General features: G+C 33.2%; 1 protein-coding gene across 4 annotated transcripts; it reads left to right on the top strand.

Moving 5' to 3' along the window:
- Window positions 1-303: 303 nt before the first annotated feature.
- LOC123720098 (multidrug resistance-associated protein 1) lies at window positions 304-25823 on the top strand. Of its 4 annotated transcripts, none has more exons than XM_045676585.1 (26): window positions 304-871; window positions 2026-2331; window positions 2793-3059; window positions 3129-3322; window positions 3556-3741; window positions 3808-4062; window positions 4866-5106; window positions 6245-6382; window positions 9611-9760; window positions 10968-11052; window positions 11683-11877; window positions 12216-12392; window positions 13742-13875; window positions 15336-15546; window positions 16018-16134; window positions 16866-16969; window positions 17438-17581; window positions 17954-18029; window positions 20012-20232; window positions 20689-20906; window positions 21456-21654; window positions 22205-22303; window positions 22569-22771; window positions 23431-23645; window positions 24102-24268; window positions 24838-25823. In XM_045676585.1, exons 1-26 carry the CDS (start codon window positions 824-826, stop codon window positions 25030-25032), a joined length of 4545 nt encoding a protein of 1514 aa, XP_045532541.1. In that variant the 5' UTR covers window positions 304-823; the 3' UTR covers window positions 25033-25823. The 4 variants fall into 4 exon arrangements, with proteins under 4 accessions (XP_045532541.1, XP_045532539.1, XP_045532542.1 ...); XM_045676583.1 differs by lacking the exon at window positions 20012-20232 and adding an exon at window positions 19132-19355; XM_045676586.1 differs by lacking the exon at window positions 9611-9760 and adding an exon at window positions 10077-10223 and having other exon boundaries at window positions 306-871.
- The last annotated feature ends 1637 nt before the right edge of the window (window positions 25824-27460 follow it).

Here is a 27460-nt window from a genome sequence, read left to right as displayed (position 1 = left end):
CAGTGGAAAAGAAGCTGTTGACTACCAAAAAGCGTGAGCATATGCGTGTATTTTCGTAACATAGTCATGGTGTCGCTTATGGTATCCTGACTCACGCCTAGGCTACCAACTGACGATACGAGATATCATTTTCATACAAATTTAGTTTTCGCTTTTCTACATACACTACTGTGAAGCCATTTTGTCTAAGCCCCATGGCGTCGCTTATTATACCCCGATTAGGCCTAGGTTACCGACTCTCGACACGAATTGTCATTTTCATACAATTATTTAGTTTTCGACTTCCTCCTACATTCACTACTGTTAGGAATCTTGAGTAAGCCCCCTCATTATATCATTCAGTTAACATGTCATATTTTACGTTATGATAAGTGATTGCCGAACAAATAGCGATCGACAATGACAGCCGACACAGGTCTAATTTGAACTTTGAAGTAGACAGTCATCACCGGGCTTGTGAAGTCGTTTCAATTTTATTATTTTGTCATTATTTCCGCCTTCCTATTTAAATGAAGAAAAGTTTACCTAACGTGTTCATTTTGGTTATGTGATCAATCGAAAGATCATATAATATATGCATATAGTCGCATATGGTAGTTTCTCTGTGTGAACTTGTAAATAAGAAGATAATTACTTTTAGTTCAAGGAGTTTACGAGTTACTACATTAGATAGCATCTTTAGAAGTTTTTGCAGGTCGTATGATAATTACCCTCCAACTGCGAACAGTGATTGGATCAACTTCTGAATGACCGGTTTTAGACCATATCTTCTATACTTTTCCGTTGAAAATAGTTTTATAAAATAGTAGTATAATTGCTCACAATGGCCTACAACTCTTCGCTTGACCAATTTTGCGGATCAAAATTTTGGGTGAGTAACTACACTTTAACTAACTGTCATTAGAATACAGTTTTGGACATTAATAGTTAGCATATTTATTCATATTTGTAATTTAAGGTAGTATTTTCTCAAAAAAATACTTTTTTAAAATTATATTGCTATATATTGCTTAAATCATTAAATCCTCATTGTGAATCAATTATTTAAAAAAAAACATAAATTATAATAGTTAATTTATGTCTAATATAGTATATGTTGAGGTAGAATCTAAAAACTCAGTGGCCATGACCTAAAGGTATTTTCTGTTTTGACGTTGTTACTTAAAATGAAACTGGTTTTAAAAGATTAAAAAATGTAAGAAATATTTGTATATTATATCGCAATTAAGCATTACACTAGCAATTTTAGGTTATTTCAAAATATATTTTTATAAATTCTTTGAAATTAAAGTCTTATCAAAACTTGCTTGCTACTAAGAATTGATTTAATTTTGCATGAAATTAAAATTTTCATATTAGCAAGTTTTAAATAGAGGATTGACATTGTTAAAATATGTTTTTAAAACAGTTTTAATTTAAACCATGTTTAAAACAAAGAAAAAAACCTTTTTAAATAAATGTTGGCTGTTGAAAGAAAGTAATTCATTGGACTATTGATTATTTAAATAAATGAACAGATTATTTTAATTTTAATATTGGTGTCTCCCCTAGTCATACAATGGAAATCATAATTCATAGGTAATTTCCCGCTAGTAAAATACCCATGTCCCTTTATTTATTTAAACATATGGAGTTAAGGTAAAGCATTTAATATTGAATGAAGGTATGCATAACATTAATGTATATTGATTGATTGTGTTTTATATGAAAACAAATTTATATCCAGTATACAAAACTGCCTGGTTTTTGCTTATTGGATGAGATTGGATTAAACTTTGAGAAATAATACAAATATCAAAAAAAATTCAACATAACTTTTGTTTAAATCTGTCAGTATAAAGTTTTTCTTTTTTACATCTTCCTTTTAATTTTGAACATGTCTGCATTTGCATTACCTTAAAGAATTTTAAAAATGAAACATAACTTTGGCCAAATGGTTTAAATTATATAGACATTTGCTTTCATTGTAACTACCAATTTAACTGTGAAAAGACTTCCTAAATTTTTGTAATTATGTCTTTTTAGGATAGCAACTTAACATGGAATACAGACAGTCCGGAATTAACTCCATGTTTTCAAAAAACTGTGCTTATATGGACACCTTGTGCCTTTCTTTGGGTTGGGGCACTTTTAGAGACATATTACATTCTAAACAGTAAAGAGAGAAACGTACCATGGAATATATTTAATATTAGTAAACTTATAATTACCATTTTATTAATTGTACTTAAATTTGTGGATCTCGGTGTAACTGTTCATAAAGCATCAAAAGATGAGGAAGAAGTTTTTAATGTTGATTTTTATGGACCCATAGTGAAGATACTGACTTTTGTAAGTATTTATATAACAAATAAATTGACTTGTACATTTTATACTATTGGTAGTCATCATCATTCAAATATAAATGAATAAGAATATTTTGTGTGCTTACAATGTTATCAAATGCAGATTATACGACAATACTAGTCAATAATGTCAAAGAAATGATTAGAATTTGTGTTTGACCCTGACCTAGTATTGGTTGTTTAAGGCTTTTCTTGTTTATAATATTTTGAACATTTCAATATCTAATTCTTAATTTGTAATATAAGTCTTCTGAGACCTTAAAAACAGTCTAAATAAAGATTGTGTCTTATCTGCGTTAAACCTTATAGTAAATATGATATTTGTACATGTATTATGTAATTTCATATAAGTCATCATGATACCATCCATTATTTATGTCTACTTAATATGTCACTACCATGATTGAATTTAATTACAGACAAATTGCAGATAATGTATTTTTTTAGGTTTTGGCGGCAACACTTCTTTATTACAACAGGAAATGTGGTATGCGAGCATCAGGAGTATTGTTCTTCTTCTGGCTATTGTTGATACTTGCTAGTCTACCACAATTCAGATCTGAAATCATCAACCACCAACAATTGACAGAAGATGAGAATGTACAATATAACTTTGTCAGTTACATGATATACTATTCATTGATTATACTGATGTTTGTACTAAACTGCTTTGCTGACCTCCCACCTAAGGAATCACCATACAAATTTGAAAAGGTAATTGGGATGCAAATTTGTTGAAAATGTCACATTATTGAGTTATCTAAAGTGTTATATTTTTAACAGAACCAATGTCCAGAAACCGCGTCAGGTTATCCGAGTCGGCTTACTTTTAGCTGGTTCGATCCCCTGGCACTCACAGGGTTTAAAAGAAGTTTAGTTGAAAGTGATCTTTGGGCACTGAATCCGCAAGATTCGTCTGAGGAAATCGTTCCACGTTTCGCTAAGTACTGGGAAAGAGCCTTGAAGAAACGCGATGCGTAAGTATGATACAATACACGTTATAACGAATTTTAATATAGCCATCAGATCATATAATCTGCAATGTCATGTTTCATCAATGAAATCGAAAACGGAAGATAACACCGACGTACAAATATGGCATTTAATGCGACCTTGATGAAACTGAACGACTAAAATTACATCATATTTTTTTGTTGGCTATTTTTTTTTTACAGTATAATCATTTATGAAATAATTAATAATGTCATAGGGCAACTGGGACAAAAGCTACCTACAGTAAGACGTCCGCCAGCGTGAACTTTAAATCTGAAAATGAAATGAAACCGGCGTCAATTTTACCGGCCCTTTGTTTGGCATTTGGCGGAGAGTTCTTCTTCGGCGCGTTACTTAAACTGTTCAACGATTTGCTTATGTTCGTCTCGCCACAGCTGTTGAGGTAAGGGTCGCGAACGGAGAAATTACATGTTTAACACAATAAGTCTAATATTTGTAAATGTTTCAGGCTCTTAATAGGATTTGTGGAAAGTAATGAAACAATATGGAAAGGTTATCTTTACGCCGTTGCACTTTTAGCGTGTGCGATAGCGCAAACTCTGCTATTAGCCCATTACTTCACGAGAATGTACTTAGTGGGTATGAGAATAAGGACTGCATTGACTAACGCAATTTATCGAAAATCTTTACGGATATCAAACGCAGCCAAAAAGGATTCTACAGTTGGGGAAATTGTGAATTTGATGTCTGTGGACGCCCAAAGGTATTTAGAAATCTGATTTAAGAAAAACAGTATGTGGGATAGATAAAAAATATATATTATCATCAAAAATGTGTAGTGGGTTTATCATTGTAACAAAGTAGATGTCCTTAAAGCGATAACAATTCATAAAAAAGCATTTCTGTTAAACTACTTACAAATATTTAAAAATTATAACATACCGATATCAAAATGCTCAGTCACGTAAGTCGCGTCATCGTCGAAATTAAGAATAGTCATTATAAATATGATTTGTAGATTTCAGAACACCTCAATGATTTGCAGGAACTGGAATTATGGTGTAATAATACGTAATTGTTTTCGCTAAGTAGCGAAATCAAAAGTAAAATTGTATGATTTAAAATTCATTATTAAAAAGTATTTGCACATATAATAAAAAAAAAAAATTATGAAGTGTTAAATAAATAAATAAAATAAATATGTTGCAATTACGATATGTACAGAAATATCCTAGATAATGTTCATTATGGTTTATCTAGTATTGTGTTTCACTGCACTACTACCTAACTTAGTCAATATCAATAGATTAGTAATACTAGGCTCGCCCGATTGTAACATGCTATATAATGGTTTTCAACTCGCATATTAAATAATTGTTAGGCAACCCTGACCTAATTTCTAACTAAAAGAGAAGTTACACGCAATTTATATTATGCGTTCTAAAAGGGTCCTTAAAATAACCAATTACTGGCAATTAATACATACAGTAACTGTTCGTTTTATTAAAAATTCGATGAAAAATAACACGTTAGATTCGTTGATAACTTGTTTTTTTGCTATTTTAGATTTTTGGAGTTGATGGCTTATATCAATATGATATGGTCCGCCCCTCTGCAGATAACCCTCGCGTTATATTTCCTATGGGGTATTCTGGGCCCGTCTGTTCTTGCCGGCTTGGCTGTTATGATCGTGCTTATTCCCGTCAATGGGCTTATTGCTAACAGAGTTAAGACTTTACAAATAAGGCAGATGAAGTATAAGGATGAAAGGGTTAAACTTATGAACGAAATTCTCAACGGTATTAAGGTAAGATTCAAAGTTTTTCAATGTTAAATTAAAATCTTATGCGATGGTAAAGTTGCTTAAACTGTTTGTTCGTGTTTTATACCAAGAAACTTTATACAAAAAATATATCTTTATATCTACTGTAAATTCTTGATTGGCCAACAATCAAGATATTATATAGGATCTTTGATAGTTTCCTCGTAGTCTGCCTTTTTCTATTATATTAGTGTGTTGACGCACAACGGACCTAGTGAGAGTCTAATTGCGGAAATTGAGTCCACCAACCTGTTTGTAGTGCGAAATATATGCATTAAAATCTATTAGTAATATTAATAATGAAATATAAATGTTATGACATACTTCGTAATTTTTTATCTGTTGCCGTTAGCAACCACAAATTCGTTGATTAAGTCCGACCTTCAAATCTATCAAGATACCTTGTGCCTTTTCGTCTATAAAGTAAAGACTGTTTGTCGATTTGATTCGTAAATTTGCAGCATATTCTTTTTACTCTTAGTTAAATGTTAAGTTACACATATGTTTTCTCAGCTAAACTATCAAAATCGTATGATCCCGTAACCAAATAGTATAGAATATCTTTATTAAATAAAATATGCAGATTTCTATTACACTTCGTCTTCAAGACTGCGTATTCGATTTATGCATTGAAAATTTGTAAATTAGCAAAGTCTAGTCAGTAGTCGATCCATAGTTAGACATTTTTATTTTTGTTGCCCAAATAACTTCATTCCATGTCCGCTTAATGTTAAATATATAGTTATTCCGATAATGTAATTCACTTATACGTCATTTTGAAGCATCTTTTGTTTATTTAAAACGATCAGGGACACGATGAGCTGGCTCAGTATTACAGGAAAGGATTTCAAACCACGATTCATTTATCATACAACGGTGGAATGTTTACTTAAAACAATATTAAGTAATATAATAAATTATACCTATATACTAATAGATTTTAAACAGTTGAAAGTATAGGGTTAGGTTTGGAACGTTGTAAAACATGTGCAATATTTTTAGATTATAGAAATTTGTCGTTTTTTCTAGTAACAAAATTATTAGAAAAAACGACAAGTTTTTATAATTTAGCCGAGTCTTCGGTGTTTCTGATTATAAATTACAAGAAGTTCTGTATTTTTAGGTTTTAAAAATGTATGCTTGGGAACCTAGTTTCGAGGATCAAGTTATTAAAATCAGAAACAAGGAGATGAATGTCCTCAAACAAACTGCGTATCTAAATTCTGCAACAGCCTTCATTTGGTCTTGTGCCCCGTTCCTGGTAAGTTAATGTCACCAATCATCATACATTTTTACTTGAATCGTTGGTATTTTCCGATGATTAATAAAACAATCTCATCAATTCTATGTTTACGTTTCTATGGATATAATTGGTTTGATTACAGAGTATAAAATAATAAACTATTTGTACAACGTATATCATAAAGTCAGTGACACAATAATAGACCATGTTAATACGCTAACCTTATAAAAGGTGATATTTCAACGTCACACAGATCAGAAAGCCTGTATCACAATAATACAGTTTTTAGACTTTGTTACAAAAGTAATTAACAAATAGCAATGCCTGTGGCATTAAACAAAAACAACTGAACGGAGATTTGTGTGGTTTTCTCCAATCAATTTTGTGTGTACAATAGTTTTGTTTGAATTTAATTTACGTATAATGATTATTATTTTATTATTTATTATAGGTTTTACGTAAATTGGCTGAAATATAACGATTATTGTTGAAATGGTCCAGAAAATCCTTGCCAAAACACACGAAACCCACGCGGACAATGCTGCGGGCTAGTTAAAAATATTTAAAAAATCATATAATAATTGTTTTTAGTATTTAATATTACACGTTAATGCAGATCCAAAGGTTCTAACAATTATTAGACCGTTTTTCCTCTATGCAGTCATTCATTGACTGAGCCATATAGATAAGTATATGTGTATATGGAACGTTATTCTATAATGGAGAAATGACACCTGTCAAAGGTTAGGAGTTTTGGCGATGTCACCATCATTACTTGCTAGTTGTTATCACAGAAATACTATTTGTGTAGTTTTTGATAACAAATGGTGTCTATCGACAATATGTTTGATGTCATAGATATTTCTGATAGTGCAAATAAAACTAAAATTAGATTATATGGCTGATTGACTTATCGAGTTATTTACTTTTTTTTTAATTACATTACCGTTAACTGAGCTATGAAGAAACATTCTTAAGCATGGAGTAAATTCCGAAATCTGTTTGAGTTATCAATATGCGTTGCTTCACCATAAAATAAAATAAACATATTAATAAAATATTTTTGAGCAGTGTTGGTTGTGCAGCAATGGACTACTAATTCTGTCTATGTGCATTTCCTCGTGCTCGTACGGTAAAGGAAAATTTAAGGAAACCGGCAAGTCTGAGACTCAAAAAAAATATATTGGGATCGTGTATCAGACACAGAAGGCCGATTACCTAGCTTCCTATTAAATCAAAACCGTTTACGACGACATAGTTAAGAACCACAGACCACGGTTATATTCACCATAATCAAAGATCCCGGCGGGTGAAAGTATTAGGTACCGGCCAAATATGAGTAGTCCCTTCGATGTCGTTATAACAGTTAATAAAGCATTATCATTCCCTTAATTTATATTTCAAATGTTGTTTGTATTTACTCAAACTGAAATGATCACGAAACATACAGAAACCCGCCATTAAAATAAAATTTAAAATAAAATTTAAAATAAAAAACAAAAACTCGTCTTTAGATAATACGGAGATATGATAACAAGCCTAAAACCAGAAATAACAGTTGGTATCAGTCTTCTTCTGGAAACAGTTTCACAATATTTCCTGATAACAAATCAGTCATGATAAAAGTATTTAGTATGATTTTAATGTAAGGTATTAAAATAAGGTAATAAACAATTATTACCTTATTTAAAATCACAGGTGTGTGATTGCACCAAATCTGTGTGTATGTAAGCTATGGACTATTGATTAGTTGATATCATGTTATCAATACAATGCTGTAATAGTTATCAAAGATATGATATTGTTCAGTGTATGAACATTGTTAGCTTTTACTACTATTATACCAGCAGAACTTTTCGGCCACTGGTGGCTTGCTGTGTGCTTATGTCATTGAAACACACTAATTAAAAATGTACAACGAAGTCAACCAAAATGGTCACAATACTTAAGAATATGATTAAGGTTAACCTTAATCTAATGCTGTCTCAAAGACAGACGACAAAGAGGAAATCTTGTAGAATCATAAAATTATAATGTTCAATACTTTAAACGAAAAGCAACGTCTTCGCTCACGCTTCGCATCATGCACTACAACTGAATACCGTACAAAATAATCAATGCCTCATTGAACTTCTTCCCATCTATTGAATGGATTCCCTGAGAATGTTGTCCTGTCCGTCTCACACGTAATGTATTACTAAATAATAATAAATTTTCAGTATCAGATGGATACTATGTAGTTATTCATTTACGTATTGAAGTTGAGTTATCGTTTCCGAAGACGTCATTCGTAAATAATAAATAATGGGTACTACTCTGACCCTGACATTTTACTTAGCATGACCGTAACCTACAGACGAATAAAACTAAAACATATCTATTTATAAAAACTTTACATAAAAATCAAACTCCTCTACATTGCTTACGTGTAATTTGAGCATTGCTCAGATGAGTTAAATTAGTCATAATTTGTACCAATATATAAAGTCAACTGTGGTTTAGAAGCTGTAGTTTTATACATATAGAATTGATGATATGCTTTCAACCGCACTCTATAATATATTATTTTTGATAAAGACGAGAGATTTCTACGTAAAAGTAAATGTGACAACACTCTTGTACCACCTTACTGTGATGCGAAAACTTACTATTATTAAACGTTTCACCTTGGCAATATACAGACGACTAAACTCTCATGATTAAAATATCTCTACAATAGTCGGATATGTGTCTGGTCCCGTTAGAAAATGTTATTGATTAAAATCGGTTTGAGTAACTGGAACAAACAAACCTACTTTTTATGGCGGGCAACATAGGCGGGGCACGATTCGTATTTCCACGATGTGACTTGTTGCCCTTGAATGCCTATTCTACCATAGAACTGTTTGTCCAACGTATGTATATACAACAGGTTTATATACATTTCAATATCACAATCATTTATTTTTTGTTTAGTAATTTAAGGCCTCACTAAATGCTAGTCGTAGAACATCTCATGTAGGAAGAAGATAGAAGCCTTATTACTAGTAATTCCTTTTATATATCAGATTTATTTTTTAATTAAGGAATTTCGAAGCAAACTTTCAATACATTTAAACATTCCCGATTTCACAGCAGGATTCTAAAGCAATAGTAGCATTTGTCTTTTCTAACCCATTCACTCACTACGCTTGTGTGTAATGTTAATAAACAGTAACTTAAACTACATTTAAAATATAGATTTAAAATTAAAATTATTTTTTCAAGGTTACCTTTCTAACTTTCTTCACTTATGTGATAAGCGATCCTGAAAATCATGTTTTGACACCAGTCAATGTGTTTGTTTCGATGGCTTTGTTTGCCACGATGCACCTGCCTTTAGGCTTACTTCCGATCATCGTGGTCACAACCATTGAGGTACATCTAGTTGTTCTGACAGACTAGAGCTGTCCAGGTGTGGTCTTATGCATGCATGGCAGATATCTAAGTATTTTTCTCATTTAGGTCTAGTTTTTCGCTATAGCCATACACCTAAATTCATGTGGGGCGAGGTTGTGATGGAGTAATTATTTAAGCGTTACAGATCTTAAATAATTATTCTAAGGCTTAATGCCATTTAATTTTAAGAATATTTATTTGCTATTAAATTTTTTGTTAAAATTAGTGCTGTAATAATTTAATAGCAGTACCTAACATAACATAAGCTATTATATTAACTGGTGCGGTACCTCAGGTGTCACTGATGTCATTCGGATGTTTTGTACTGGTTAACGACACTCAAGTACTGGATTCTAAGACGGCTTTCGTCGCTCTGTCTCTTTTCAACATACTACGTTTTCCACTATCCATGCTGCCTAACGTAATATCGAATGTGGTGCAAGTAAGTTATTTATCCTATATTTATTTACGCGCAAATTCATCGTAAAGCGCATCACATTAACAACTTCACCAATGACGTTCGCTATCCAATAAATTTGTTCTAAATTCATATATTTTTTTTATGATAAAAAGTTAATAGTGACAAATATTTGATAACGAGCGCTATTTGACATTTTAAAAATTATTTATGTCGGATCAATGTCGTTGCTGTCAGCTGTCATTGTCATTATATGTCACAGAGCTTATAAGTTAACAACGTCAAAGGCAAATCAATTTAAAACAGCTAATATTAGTAGCTTATTTGATCGGCCAATATAGATCTATAAATTAACGACTATTTTATGATAATAATGATTAACGGAACCACTAATACTCAAAAAAAAGGCAAATTAAATAAACTACTCGTACAGACACCGGCAAACATCTTGAACAAATGCCCTTGCTTGCGCAGAAGCAATTTTTAGGTATCACTGGGAGGAGAGGGCGGCGGAAGAGTGACGAGTCGTTCGCGTGATTGGTAAATCAGTTGACGTTTGTCCCGCGCTGTGCTCAAGAACTTTGCCGGTATCTGTATTAACGATTAGACCGGACTGATTTTGGTAAATTAGAAGCTCTGTATCACATACACAATGGGAGCTGATAGTAATGCCATTGCAACGCACATGTATATTTTTTTCATTGGTGTCAGGTTGCATGCCCCTTATATATACATATTATGGAAATGTAATCAAATTTCATTTTGTAGACCGCGGTTGGTATAAAAAGATTGAATAAATTCATGAATGCTGAAGAATTAGATGAAGAATCGGTGGAACACGACCCGAAGGATCGTAAGTATTTTACAACATTTATAGATACGACATAAATTTGTATTTCCTGTATCTTTCTCAAAAGATTTCGATTTAACGAGGTTCGAGTTATGGAGATTCCACTGTAGTTTATACGTACCGCATTTACCTTTACAACCTTTTTAATAGATTATTCAACAGAAAAAAAGATCGGCTGTCCAAAGTTCTATATTTAAGTTACATAAGTTTAGTAGCAATTACAACTGGTATTTTGTTTCGAAGCTTCTCAGTAATCCACCCTCACTTATTAGGTAAATAAATGTAATTGTTTCGCCCTATATCTCACAATACACACTTGAGAATTGTATATTAAGTGCAATTGTGTGTTTGTGTTATCTCAGGTTAATAACTTCAGTTAATTAAATATTACCACACCTACACTACAATTGTGTGTTGCTCTTATTGCGTTGGTAATGCAGAGTGATTACTGGAATGGTCTTCTGTTGTAACATGCTTTTTCTTTTCAATTTAGAAGACATATTTTCTTTCCTATTCTATGCGCTCAAGCTACGTAAGACAACAACATATTTCTATAGTCGCTGGGCCTAGTACAAAGTTCGACCAAAGTCTGGTACCATATTGATCTGTCAGTAAGATTAACTTTCTTTCCAGCGAACCCATTATCAATTGAAAACTGTAACTTCTCATGGGGAGACACGCCTGAACCAATTCTAAAGAATATCAATCTACAAGTGCCCAAAGGTCATTTAGTTGCTGTCGTTGGCGCCGTTGGTTCCGGGAAAAGTTCACTTTTGTCCGCTTTACTTGGTGAAATGTATAAAACATCAGGAAGAATTAATACTTTCGGTAAGTGGTATAGAAGTTTTCAAACCGAGGCATCTATTACGATAACTTTTCACGCATTAAATAAGATTATCTCTTACCAAGAAAATCTCAATGAATGTCGTGGATTTTCTCGGCTTCCTTTCAACATTTTATTGTTTGATGTACTTAGAAATTACAAACTATTGACAATCACTTGTAAATTTAAACTTTAAATATCTATATGTTTATGTTAACTCTAATTGTTTACACTTTCGTAATTAATAACGGAATGGAAAAATTTAATTTTCCTACTTTTGTAATGCGAGCCAGTCGTGGTCCACGAATATACTTGAGTATTTATTTTAATATAATAATTAAAGGTACATTCGCATACGTACCACAACAAGCGTGGATCCAGAACGCAACATTACAAGACAACATTTTGTTTGGCAACTCACTCGATAAGGGCAAATACAATAATGTCATCAACATGTGTGCACTCAAGCCAGACTTCGAGATGCTTCCAGGCGGCGATCAGACCGAAATTGGTGAAAAAGGTATCTCTCTCTATATATAAAGTTTTTAATACTAAACTGTATGCTATGTATAAAAAACCCGTGCGTCTTAGAACATCGTTAACTTACATTCAGTTATTGAATTAAACATTAATGCAAACCTTAACGAAAATTTAAATCTTTTATCGGTTATACGTTTTGGTGACCAAATATAATGTTTATGACAAGGTTCAGAATAGGATTTATGATGTGAATCTTTCGAATGGGAACGCAAAAAATATCAAAAATAACGCATGCTTAATTGAAATGCGGGATACGTTCAGATACGGCGGATAAGTTCTAAATATATAAAAATACAATTATTGTTTTGTTAATTTTGGCTTCAGCGTGCGACTCTCAATCCTGGGGTCGTAAGTTCGATCCCCGGCTTTGCACCAATAGATTTCTTTCTATGTGCACATTTAACATTCGCTCGAACGGTGAAGGAAAAAATCGCGAGGAAACCGGCATACCTTAGACTAGTGTGTGTCAGGCACAGAAGGCTGATCACCTACTTGCCTATTCGATTTACAAATGATCATGAAACAGAAACAGAAATCTGAGGCCTAGACCTAAAAAGGTCTGATATGATTGTTCTGTTTCTATTCTAGTGTTCGGTACAATAAAATTATCAAAAAAACGGAAAGATTGTGCTTCTCATATCTAAGAACATCTGTACATTAAATATTATTGTTAATCATTATAATAACGTTAATTTCACTTAATGAGAAACCTTTTCGCTTGCAAGCCATCTACAAATCATGCTAAAGAGCCAAATACTTCCCTGTTAAGCGTGTTGCAATGTCTGCCCGTTTAAAAACCAATCTTTTGAAATAGGCATCAATTTATCCGGTGACAATTACAGGTGTAATTAGCCCGTATCGTGTACTGTGAAAAAATGGGATGTATGTCGTGGACACGGAAGTGTTTTGTACGTCAATACGTTTTTTACGTAACGAATTTAAACTTAAACAAACACTGTTGCTGCTTCGAGTCAAAAGTTATACTAATTTCAAATCTTGATACGCAGCAAAATAACCTTTCCTCTCCACACCGTGTCATGTGATTCTCGCTTTTCATAATGAATTCTTTGATCCTTTACCACATACAGTGGTCAAATTAATTGATTTCGGATGTTATAGGTTAGATTCGAAACTACAACGCCAAACTGTATCCGAGTTTGTATCATTAAATTTTTTGGATTGCCGCTGGTAGCAAGGTAGCAAATTCACGTCAAAATATTCAACGATATAAACGGTCGTTTTGATGTGTATGCTACGTGCCCTATTGGGATAAGGGTCCATACAAGCTTTGTAAATAAGGTTTAACAAAAGCAACATATTTTTAAATAGGTATCAATTTATCCGGTGGGCAAAAACAGCGGGTGTCATTAGCTCGCGCCGTGTACTGTGACGCCGACAATTACTTCTTGGATGACCCTCTTAGCGCCGTCGACTCTCACGTTGGGAAACATATCTTTGACAAGGTACCTACTGTTATATTTGAAATTTTATTAGCTTTAATAAAAACTTTAATGCAATTTGTAGATAACAGTTTTTGGTATAACATACAAAAGAAATTATCGATGTGTAAATAGACTTAACGCCCGAGTTCTGTGGTTTGAGACTAAAAAACTTAGCCAGGCGTGACATACTGGCCAATCGAATTTGTATGAAAATGTCACGTGACAAAGCGTAAGCGAATTCCCATACATTATATTCCTTCAGTGTTAATGAACACGACTGTCGAAAAGTGATATGTCTTAAGTATACGATTCGTGTGTTCTATATTAGTATAATGTAAGGTAAACAATAATCTAAATTTGGTTTAATTATAACTTCTTCATCACCAATGGCTGCCCATCATGGGCCAAGTATATTTCACCATCGTAATCTATCTTGTACTTCTTGCGTCCAATTTCCAACACCTATTGTTTCGAGGTCATTGACAACTCCATCCCACCAACACAGCCCTGTTATTTACTTGATGTGATTAAATAGAAAAAATGCTATTGACGTCATGGTTTTTAATAATCAATTGTCAATTCGGGAAGTAATCGAATGAATGATAAAGTTTAATAAGCTACAGAAGTAATTAATTAGTCTAATGATAAGATAGAAGTTCTTTGCTAAAGAGGCCAAGCCGCCTCGGATTACATTTCTAAAATTATCTGCGATCGCGACTGATAGCTTAAGTGACTGTTCTTGTACCGCAATAGGAGTCACCCACGGGAACCGACTGGTGTACTGTGTATATATGTCGCAGTAAAATAGTTAAATCATTACTGTAATAATCGCTCAACGATTATGATAATCTGCACCGGTATCAACAGTTCATTATGTTTTCTAAAATGTACAGAATATATTTCAAAGTTCGATTTTATGCTAGCCTAAATTATTGTAATAATCAAAAGTCTATGTCTATGATATTTTTTGGCGGCATTAGTGAAGTCCTAATATTTAATTAAATGTATATGTCGCAGTAAAGTAGTTAAGAGAGGCAATTGAATCTCTAGTCAGTTAATTAAACATAGATATTCAATCAAGTCATGTAGTTTGTGTTAAACTCCACAAATACACATAGTAGCCAGGCGAAGACATGCATGAAGCATGCTACGTCATTATGGATTCGATTATTCTTTGACCGTTATGTGTCACATGACGGACATAGAAAAAACAATATATTTATTTATATATTCTATTGTTAAGTTTATGATTATTTACAAGATATTTTACTCCAAAAGCCTATGGTTATCATTGATCTGTTGTTCGTTAGTAAATTATTAATATAATAAATTATCGCGAGTAGAATACTCTCGAGAAACATTCCCCTTGACTTGGGAGCCTTACAATATAATGAGATTTTGCTTAACCTTTAACTGCTAAACTAAATTAAATATGAAGATTAAATGTCAACTATATATGAAGTATAAATTATCAATAACAGGTTATAGGACCAAATGGGTTGCTACAAAACAAGACCCGTGTATGGGTCACTCATCAGGTGTCGTATTTGGCCCAAACTGACCTTGTGGTAGTGTTACGGGACGGAGAGGTCTCAGAAGTAGGCACATACCAACAGCTGCTGGAAAAGAAGGGCGCGTTTGCCGAGTTCCTTCTTAACCACTTGAGCGATGCTGAAAGGACATCTCCAGAAGGTTAGTGATTCCAAATTTTTAAATTTCTATCTTGTAGTTGTGGATGTGGTGTGTTCTGTGGATTGGATTTGTTTCCCGATTTTTTATTTGCTTTTGTATTGCATAGTCCTCAAAAGACAGACCTAGAAGATATAGTCTTTACTCTAGATTATATCTTTAATAGAGGCGAAGTGTCCAGTAAAATTATAATGATGAATAGTTCCAATAAATATTTATAAATAAGACAGCAATTTTTTTCGTTAAATGCGATTGTAAAGATGAAATTAATCTATATCCAAATACACTTTATTCAAATATTTAACCTTAAATAGCCCTTGACATCATTTTAAATCAATGATATCACATGAATGATGTTTTATCATAACTCCGCACCGGAATAAGTTAATACTTAGAATTTATGATGAATTCAAGGTGGGTGATATTGCGGGCCACAGTAAATTCACGTTTTTATCAAGTTAATATTTTTTTCAGAATTGGATGAAATAAAACAAGATCTGGAAAGCAAATTAGGTTCAGAGTTCCAGAACAAATTACAAAGAGCTCGATCGCTATCTGAGAGTGCCTCAGAAACCGAAGTACCTGCGGGAGGTAATTTATTTATATTATTACGCCTGTCTCCCGAAGGGGTGGGCACCATGGATGTCTACTTGCTTCGATCCTGACATACCTCTCGCGTCATTCGTCATGACATTTACTATGCATACGCGGGAGTAAAACCTTCATTTATATAGCTTCAAAGAGTTTTAGAGTCAGTGTGGAATGAGAACTGCACGATACAAAACTTATATACTTTGATTTTTTTCATATAAAGTATCAAGATTACGTCGAACTATAATGACGTAACAGTATTGTCAACAGAAGAAAAAAGATAATTTAGCAATGCGGAAACCTCGATCCCGCTACAGTTCTCTTTCCTCACAGAAATTCAACGATTTTCTCTTATCACTGTTAAAACATTAAAACAACCTTATCGATGGATGAAGTAATAGTATAAATTGTTGTTGTATTTATTAATGTTAATTAATTGGTCCACCTAACAGAAATTTTCCGTAATATAGCCAAAATATATTTTTTTTTAAAGAAATACAGAAATAAATATAACTAAAGGTATTAAAAACAAGACTGACTGTTACTGTTTCGTGATCATTTGTTTTTCTAAAAAGCCTATGTGCCTGACACACGTCGACGCACATAGACAAAAAGGCCATTGATCGAATCTACGACCTCAGACATTAGAATTGCGCTTTAGGAAGAAACTTTGTATGCGACACGGTGAGCTGGTGGGTGTATATTTTTAATAAATATTCTTACATCGACAGGTGACCGACGCGGAAGTGTTAAACGACGTACTCCGGAAGACAATGCTGAGGAACGAAAGGAGAAGAACAAACTTATTGAGGCCGAAAAGGCCGAAACTGGAAGTGTGAGTACCTCTTTTCTGTCGCTTAACCATTGTCAAGTTTTATCACAATTGTACGCTTGTATATTTCAAAATGTTAAAATTCGATATTCATCAATAGAGTGATTCAATAGAATCTTCCCATTATATTTACTATACAGTAAAAAACAATTATACTAAACATATATCCAAAGGTTCAAATATATACATAAAGAAAAAAATATTAAATACGTAATACCTAATTCGGCTGTGCTGTGTGATGGTACGTGAAGGTGTGCTCATGATGCAGGTTATTTAGCGCTCTGGATATGCTAAGTACTCTTAAGCATATTCCGCGATATCTTAAACAAGTCAAGCTTTAGATATTGGTCGTTGTTTGTATGTTATTGGCTTTCCGTAAAAATGATTTAATTTATTCGTTAAATGACCTTACCCAGGAACCGTACAAAATTTGGTAAATAACTCGTTAAAGTGATAATATTTTATTTTCAGGTAAAATGGGCAGTTTACAAGCAGTACTTAACCAGCGTTGGTGTCATGGCGTCATTGGTAACATTCATCATGAATATGATTCTACAAATGTTCCAAGTCGGCTCAAATTACTGGCTCGCAAAGTGGTCTAACGATAATCAAATGGTATTATTATTTTTCTTTTTATTCATCGTTAATCGCGCTTAAATCTAGAAAAGACGAAAAGAAATGTCAAGGATCTCTCTCAACTCTTTTTATATGAAAAGCCCTTGTTTGCATAGAAATGCATTATTCTAAAATCATGAAAAAAGTAATGTTTGTATATCAAATGTGATATTAATATTATCAAGCAAGCTCGTTCCAGCATCTTACACTCGCGGGGCGGTGTCTTAATTTCGTTTCGTTTTTTCTGTGCGTTTGACTTAGAAAAGGATACACAACATTCTGCCTTGCGCATGCGCAAGACGGCTGGTTTATGTTTCTTTTTTCATAATTTTTTATTGTTTCCAAAAAGTTTCTATTTGCATATTTTGACAGATGGTGAATGGTACAGTGGATAAATCTAGGCGTGACTTGTTTCTTGGTGTATACGGAGGTCTTGGCATTGGCCAGGGTAAGTACCACATCATCAATTAAAGAATTAAAGATTTATATTGTAATGGATCGCGGGCAGCATATTGTATATATAACATTTAGTCAAATATAGTAAAGCCAATAGATATAGCAAAAGACATATTTTAGTCAAAATTTTAGAGTAAAGAAGAATTATCTCTGGACTGGATGCAAAATACCAAACTTAAAAGAATAAACCAATTTCTAAAAGGAGATTACGTAGCGAGGAGAGGCTATTTCTATTGGTTTATCTTAATGGCACAAAAATAAAAAAATGTAATAAAATAATTTGATGAAATTTCTGGGTGAGGTGACCTGTACATAATGAATACATTATTTATACATTTTTAGGGAAGGAATCTAATAATTCACTTTTAATTGTTATTATCATTTCACATTCGGTAAGAAACGGGTTCTAATGCAAGCTTTTAACATAATTGGACTTTACTTCGTGTGTAAAATTAAGCAATCAAATTTTCACTAACACTGGGATTTCATATCTTTATATATTGGGTAAACTTGTAGCAAAATAAAAGTCTTTATTAAACTGTATAACATTTGTAATAAAATTACGCAGTTGCTTTACATTGCATGTTATATCAAATTATTTATAATTTCTAATAAAATTTAAGAAGCATTATCTACTTTTAATCTAGTACAATATAAGATTATATTGTGATAAAAAAATTATTATATTTATACATAACATTATTTTTTTGTATAAATAAATCCCCGAATGGGCTAGGTATGTTCTTCTCTTATACGTCTAATTCTTTAAATGAAAAAAAAAAATGTTATGTATATATATATATATATATAAAATCGAAACGTATCTCATTCAAGTTCAACATGCATATGAAAATCAGGCAGTTTTATTCTTTCGATGGATATAAATTAATTTTATTTAAAAGACCCTATGAAACCCAGTTGTGTTAGTTCATGGATTACAATACTACTCTAAATTCATATAAGTATATCATTGTGTATTCAAAGACATTTGCGTCATGGGTAGATATTCCTTGCGTCGGTATTTAAGTCGTGAATGAATGTGATACGCCTTCGGCATTAACGGAATCGAGACCAGTATTGAATTGTTGTGTCAGTGATCACCGTATCGGTGTCGTCGCTGGCCTTATATCTGGGTACGCTGGTTGCGGCGCGTACGCTGCACTCTAAGCTCCTATCGGGCGTTCTTCGAGCGCCATCTATTGGCTTCTTCGACTGCACCCCCACTGGAAGGATCCTCAACAGATTCAGCAAGGACGTCGAAGTGCTAGACAACGTCCTGCCCATGACGCTACGGGGATGGACAGCCTGCTTCTTCTCGGTACGAAGGCGAGACGCCTTATGTTTTAGTGCATGATGTATATATTAGCGTTAGAATTAATTTGTAATTTATTTCAGTGCCCGCAGATTTTGGGATCAGTTTATATATAGATGTTTTGTTTAGTTTAGATAACGTTTTCAACTTCAGTGTTTGTCTGTTTTTAATTAAGATGATCTGCCATCCGTTGAATTAAAATCTTTATTTTATATCCTTGATCGATTTTCTATATACAGTTTCATCTTATTAATATGATATAGCATTGTATATGTAAGACAGGCAGACACCTTTTTGTTTTTTGTTTCTTTTATACTTTGCTCTGTAAACGTAGAACCGTCCTATTTGTAACCGACTGAATAGTAATTGCAGTGTGAAATAAATAACAATGTGTTGTTGAAATGAAGTACTTAGGTCTAACTCTCTTATCTATTGCTTTTCAATGCAACTGTAACTTTAATAGCTGCATGTTATTGTTAGAAACATCGCATTCATCCAAAACTTCACCGTAGTCTAGAGCCATCATTCTTCCAGTACGGTAGTGACATCTCATAGATACGTAACAAGTGAAATTTTCAATTGAATTGAAAAAAATGTATTCATTATATACGGGGCATCAAAATTGTATTCAACAGATTTGTATAAATTGGCTGATTTTACAGCTATCACATCAGTTGTCGCCACAATAATGCTGTTACTGGGTTGTTGGAGAGCAGCGAAGATCTTACACGAGGGTTTAATAAAGAATGTGTTAAAAGCGCCTTTACAAACTTTCGAAAAAACGCCCATCGGTAGAATACTGTCTAGATTCGGTAAAGATGTAGATGTTGTCGACACAACGCTGCCAATGCAACTCTCCGACTGGTGGTATTGTGCAGGACAGGTAAAACTCAAAATTGGATCAACGCATTCGCTATTGTCGTTTGTAATACTTTGGCATTTGTATCAAAGCACGTCTACACATTAGGGAATTGTATACGTAGTACGTATATACGGCTACCAATTTTCATTAACTGTACTTGTACCCGCTTGCCTTTGCGCGTTTCTGTTCTAATTTCAGTGTGTTTTATGTGTTTTCTTTTTCTTTGTTCAACTAAAAGCTGATCCCAATCATGCACTTCAGTGTGATCACATCTGAGTGATCTCCGGACATGGGTAACTTATTCAGAGGATATTCAGTCAATTTTATCACCAATTTTATAATAATATCCATTTTTACGTTAAACGTTTTGTTTTTCTCACGTGGGTCATCAATATTGCTTTTAATAATTAAAAAAAGCTGGATGCTGTAAATATCACTGGGGTGTAAATTAATTGCTAATTATATTCTATGATCTAGGTTCTCGGCACGTTGTTCGTCATAAGTGTATCGACGCCTATATTCGTGTTTGCCATCGTGCCCATTGGGGTATTATACTACGTCATTCAGCGCTTCTACGTGGCCACGTCCAGGCAGCTAAAGCGGCTTGAATCCGTTTCTCGTTCACCAATTTATTCACACTTTAGTGAAAGTATCACTGGAGCTACTACGATTCGGGCCTACGGTGTTACTGAGAGGTATGGCCAATTCATATCATTTAATATGTGTAAACAAATATATGTTAGAATCCATAGCAAGATGATAAGACAATACAACAATACGAAAAAAACATCGTTTTGTCGGTTGTGTGATAGGCTTTGTTTCAAAGGAATCTGATGTCAAAATATCGTCCGTTAATAATGCAACGATATACTTAACACAAAAATTAAACTAAGACAACATTTATTTAATTACACCAATTTACTATCTTGTAATATACGTATAATCTTAACCTTAAATAAACGTAGGGCCTCGGACACCTGTTTCGTGATCACTTTTCTTAACTAAGCAATTACATAGTTAATCAGCCTTCTGTGTCTGTCACATGTCGATTTTTAGATCAAAGTCCGGCTTCCTCACGATAAGTTTCGTAATCGTATTAGTGTTAAATGTGCACATAAAAATTACATTGATGCACAGCAGCCCAGTCAGGGTTGAGAGACGCTCGCTCGAGTCAACCACGACACTACTTGTTTATTACTTAACCATGGCAATCATTTCGGTATATTATTAATGTAACTGCATAGGTTCGTCGAAGAGTCAGAACGCGGTGTGGACCACAACCAAGCATGTTATTACCCGAGCTGCATCGCAAACAGATGGTTGGCAATCCGCCTGGAAATGATTGGCAATGTCATTATATTCTTCGCTGCATTGTCTGTCGTACTCGGCCGCGAGACTATCGACCCTGGCATTGTGGGACTCTCTGTCACCTATGCGCTACAGGTAATCTATATAAATAAAAATATGTTGCTAAGCTCATTACTCGAAGACGGCTGAATGAATTCGAGTAATTGTTTTTTATTTATTCCTTTTAAATCTGGGGAAGGGCTTTATGGAGAGAGAAAAATTTAAAAACATTCAAACAATTGTTTTATCTAGTACTAGCAAAATCTTCTATATGTTGGTATGTAACTACTACGAAGATAATCTAAGTAAAAAGTCATATATAAGGCGAAACGAAATTCCCGGTGATAACAAGTGTGAAATATAAATATTTATCAGATGTTAGGTATAAATATTTCAGATCCCGGGAATCCATTATTTAGATTGTTATCGACCTTATTTTTAACACATTGACATCGTAGTAAAGGTCCCACTGTCTTATGCTTTCTTAAAGCAGTCTCAACCATGATATTTAATATTTTGTTGCGGGAAATTAGGGGGTGGGAAGGGATAATTTTATATATGATTGGTTGGGCGTAACTATAAACTCCGTACCTCGACGAATATCATATTTTAAATGATTAACACATACATTAATATTTCATTTCAGATAACTCAAATCCTGAACTGGCTTGTCAGAATGACATCGGAAGTTGAAACCAATATTGTGGCTGTTGAAAGGATAAAGGAATACTCGGACACTCCTTCTGTGAGTCAACATTTAAGTCTACTGTCTATTAAATATGAAAATTTTCAAATATATTGTTACAAATATCTTTTTCTATGCCCTTTTTTCAATGAGAAATTCAACTTTGAGAGGGATATAAACAATATTTGTTTTTGTTTCCTTCTCGAGATTTTGACTCGCTGTCGCAATATATGTCTGTGAATGACTAATGAAACAGAATTATATAGATATATACACAAACCTCTAAACTCGAAGTTCGAAAATAATCATGACACCTATGTTACAGGAAGCAGCCTGGAACCTTCCAAATGGCCCAGGTTCTACATGGCCCGAAACAGGTGCTCTGCAATTAGACGGCCTAACAATCTGCTACCGTCCTGGAGAACCAGTCCTACGGGATTTGACCTGCACTGTGTCACCTCGTGAGAAGTTGGGTATAGTCGGAAGAACCGGGGCAGGGAAATCTACCCTTACGTTGGGACTGTTCCGGTAAGTTTTAGAGACTTGCGGCACAAACCTGCGGCTAAACATGACCACTGGACGTCACGACAGAATGCGTATATATGTAAACTTTAATTAATAATAATAATAATTCAAGTTCTTGCAGATTCAAAAAATATTAATTTGTTACTGTGTGTACTTGAGTACTTTATACTGGCTACACAGATCAGTAAAACTCTTTCTCTGTGAAGGTTTTCTCTAAAATCATACCAGAGACAGTAGAAGCCAGAATTACCCTTTTAGTCTTAAACCGTCTTACAATCGCGACTGATTCTTAGCCAAAAAGTCCGATATTGGGATTAAAATAAGTCTGTGCGCACGTCCGGTGATCACAGAGAACTCAACGATCGATCCAACGCACTACAGAAAAAAATATTATATACTTTGACAATTAAAATACAACCTGTAACATGTCTATGGTTTTATATGATATTGCCATTCTAAAAAATCAAATGACATGATGTTCTTATTACAGTATCTCTGGCATATATTCAGGTCATGAAAGTGTTATTGAAAATTGTGTAGTTACAGTGTCTTACTCATATAAACAGAGATATCCGCTCTTGCTTATGTTACTCGTATATATGGAAACTATATAAAGCGTGATTTGCCACATTGCCCCTTTTTAATGATTTTTTTATTTACAGGATTGTGGAACCAACCAGCGGTAAAATAATGATCGACGGTATCGACATATCGTCCATTGGCTTACACCAGTTGCGTTCACGCATCACCATCATCCCTCAAGATCCCATTTTATTCTCTGGCACTTTGAGGCTGAATTTGGACCCCTTTGAGACATTCACAGATGATCAAATATGGAGGTCACTCGAGCATGCCCATCTCAAGGCTTTTGTACAAGGTATGTTTTTTAAACTTAACGGTTTCATATTTTCTATAGTAATATAATAAAGATTTGTAATGTATAAGCTGGACTGGTTTCAAAACGTTTATTCACTATTAGAATGCTTCATTTTCCCAGAGTAAATTTATTTCTATAATATTTAAAAATATAAATGCAGCTATGTGGAACCAGACAGGCAGGTTTTAACATTGATTAGTCCAAAAAAATTTATAACTATATAAACATACATGTATATACAGGAGATATATATAATCTATACATAAAACTATAAATAAATTTAATTTACCAAAAATATGAATGGCCACGAAAATGACGTAGGCAAAGATTCATGAATTTCAATGACTGATGAAGTGGTGGCCTCTAGCAAAATATATTCAAAGGTCCTATGATAAGTCTTAAAAATAAAAGTTACTTTATGAAATACTGTTTAGTTATATTGTCTATTATATTTAGGTCTGCCATCGGGCCTGCTCCATGAAGTGTCAGAGGGCGGCGGTAACCTGTCTGTGGGTCAACGGCAACTGGTTTGTTTGGCCAGAGCTCTTCTTCGTAAGACACCATTGCTCGTATTGGACGAAGCCACGGCCGCTGTGGACCTCGAAACTGATGATCTTATACAGGTATGTACTGTCGGCCTACCCCGTCTTTGAAGAGCAACAAAGTGCAAGTTATGATGTACAACAAACTAAAGTACTTGTTTGTCTCTTTCTATTAAGATCTGAGTAATTCGGTCTATACTTTGATTATTAATTCCGTAAAATTCTGACAGCTATCATTTTTGACATGTCAGAGATTGCAAACCTTTTTGGCCGGGCACATCTTAGTCTATGCATGCATTTATTTGTTAGTGAATGTATCCATTTTATGAAGTGCGGTCCTCCACATTAAAGGTGGATTTACGGCGAGTGATAATTACGTTCTATTTCATCAAAAACGTAAAAAGTAGAAAACGCACAAGTAAAGATAATATTTTTTTTTAAAGGTTATTAAACATGGAATTTATTGGTAGTGATGCCAACAAAATAATAAAATAAAGTAATTAAACTTAATTCAATATTGAAATAGTTGTCGTTTCTTTTTGTCAATAAGTGCTTTAACTTGCTATTATATAAGCTAAAAATATTATTAATTTTTAGCTTATATGAATTAAGCCTTAAAAAAATATCTGATAAACTGTTAATTTTTTCAGAAAACAATTCGAACAGAATTCGCGTCATGTACAGTACTAACGATTGCGCATCGTCTTAACACAATAATGGACTCGACTCGTGTAATGGTCTTGGATAAGGGCCAGCTGGTGGAGTATGCCCCTCCCGAACAGCTTCTTCAAGACAAGAACTCCATCTTCTACAGCATGGCCAAAGATGCTGGACTTGTCAACTAGATTTTTTTGTATGACATAACGCTTAAAACAAGATTTACCTTATATTGAAGTGTTTTATGTGGGATGGCTGAAACTTGTTAAAACATGTAAGGAGTAATATATATATATACTTTAAATATGTTATGGTCACATTTGCCTAAATAGATACTACTTGTATCACAAATAGTGTACATTTGGTGGTTTTGTCCTGATTTCTATAGCTATACAAGTATTTCCAACATTTTTCAAAAACTCTTTTAACAATTCTTCTGCGTGATACTTTATAATTTTGAAACACATGTGTACTATCAGAATATTTTTTCCAAGATTTCAGACCTAGGCAGTATTTCTCATAGTCTTGACTTTCTCAAATGTCATACTGAAACATGTGTTCAATTTACGTATTTTACAAGAATTGTAAATCTCATATAGACAAAATAGTTTCATTCGCATATGTGTATCATATAAGTGACTATGTACATTTATAAATTATATACAATACTAATAATTTCGAATTCGTCCAACACACATCATACGATAAGGCCCGTGTTCCAAAACGTAAATCAAAGTTTGGTTTACGGATGAATAACACTATTAAATGTAAGCCATATGGCTCTAGACTGAAATACTTTGCTACAAGCGCGACCCCTTAGCACAAACTTTACCAGTTCGCTTAATATATTCCAGTCCCATATATTCGCCTCGTTCCTCGTGCACTACACAAGGAAGTAGTAAAATGTGTGTGACCGCCAATTGTTTCATTACAATATTTTGGTAAAGTTTTCCATAGAAACAATTTGTTACTTTTAGTTTACACGTATTTTTGCGCTAAGGGTATCGATATCACCAGTCGTTGCAAACAATGTAACAATTGTAATTGATATACGTTTTCGATCACTGGTCTTGGAGTAGTAAAAGATTACGAGAGAATTTTTTGAAGGACTTTTTACTTAAATTAAGTACTTAATGTGCAATCAATGAAGCAATAAAACTAAATAAGACTGAATTCGACATTTCTACTTAAGGATATTCGATACTTAACCACGCTATTATAGATTAAACGAGTACTTGTTACACATACGTCCACTTTTTAACTAAAAAGTAGCTCAATTTGGAACGAATTTACAGCTAAACTTGTATGCATGTTTATTGAGAACATCGGATATCCCAGAACTCACACACCACAAAAAACCATTGGTTGTGACAGAAACATTAGAATGGTCTTTTCCTTTTAATAGTCTTTATTGATGATGATAATTTCGAAATAAAATTCTAATAAAAATCGTGGGTCTTTCGCGAGACGGTGTTTACCACAGACACCTAAGAACACAAATTCGTTGGCAGCTACTAAATTACCATGTGAACCCTTTTTACATATAGGTTAGTATTTTCTAAGATTGTAATTGTTTGTATTTAGGGTTGCAAGTAGATTTGATAAATGTCCAACCACTAAAGTGATGTTAAATATTGGTCTTAAATTATCAATTTAGTGGTAGAACATACCAAGTTGTATTATTCTATTTAGCTGCTACAAACTGCCTTAGTCGACTTTTGATTCGCATTTGTTTGCAAACGAATCAGGTGACTTTAGTATATAAAACAATTAATACAACACTGCATTTTACTTAATAGTTTAAGGTCTAAAAAAAGGTATGTATTTCCTATCTGGTGCAATTTATATAAAGATTTTACTGCTATTTTACTACCATCACTCTACTTTAAGTTATGGTATGTTCGCATAGAATTTTAGTTTGTGTTAGGGTTAAAATAGAGGTTGAGTTTGTGTTGTACATTTTAAGAGTTACTTTGTTCTTGATCAATATTACAATAAGATAAGTATGTAATTTTTTTTGTTAAAATATAGTTAGGTACAATATTCATTTTTAAAACCAAGAAACCTCAAAATCCCTTGCCCTTTTCATTTATTATGACTTAAAAGCAGAAAATTTTATATGTAAGATATACTACTACCATTTATGGATTGATTATTTAATTTTGATCAAACTCAATCTTACTAATTAGGTAAAAGTTGAAACATCAGATAGCTAATATAATTTATCAAAAAGAATCTTTCGTATGTAAACAACTAATTACAAGATATAATAAGTGCCTGAAAAATAGTATTAAGTTATTCATTTTGTATGTACGTAATAGTAATTACCAATTTTAGATGAAATTACATTGTTACAAAGGAAAATGGAATAATATTAAGATTTGAATCAATTTATTTTTATTATGCTTGATGCATGTTCATAAAAATAGATTTGTAAAGTAGATACTTATTGTAATCTTTACTAACTTATATTCTAATATTTTTTGAACTTGCAACAAAATAACCAATGTGATACAGTTATTGTATTGATAAATTGATTTTTGGAAATTGTAAACAAGAATAATTTTTAGTTCTTAGCAATTTAATTAAGAATTTAGCTATTTAACAATGTTAATT

This window comes from Pieris brassicae, chromosome 2 (genome assembly GCF_905147105.1).
Source record: "Pieris brassicae chromosome 2, ilPieBrab1.1, whole genome shotgun sequence".
Taxonomy (NCBI): domain Eukaryota; kingdom Metazoa; phylum Arthropoda; class Insecta; order Lepidoptera; family Pieridae; genus Pieris; species Pieris brassicae.
Note: the sequence above shows the minus strand (reverse complement) of the source record. Positions and strands in the feature narration are given on the sequence as shown.

What these genes read in the sequence shown, in the direction of transcription:
- LOC123720098 (XM_045676583.1), top strand. Translation starts at nt 824, where the DNA reads ATGGCCTACAACTCTTCGCTTGACCAATTTTGCGGATCAAAATTTTGG. An exon ending in GGAACACGACCCGAAGGATC is followed by an intron (nt 11,053 to 11,682) that starts GTAAGTATTTTA and finishes CTTTCTTTCCAG; the next exon opens with CGAACCCATTATCAATTGAA. An exon ending in AAACTGATGATCTTATACAG is followed by an intron (nt 24,269 to 24,837) that starts GTATGTACTGTC and finishes TAATTTTTTCAG; the next exon opens with AAAACAATTCGAACAGAATT.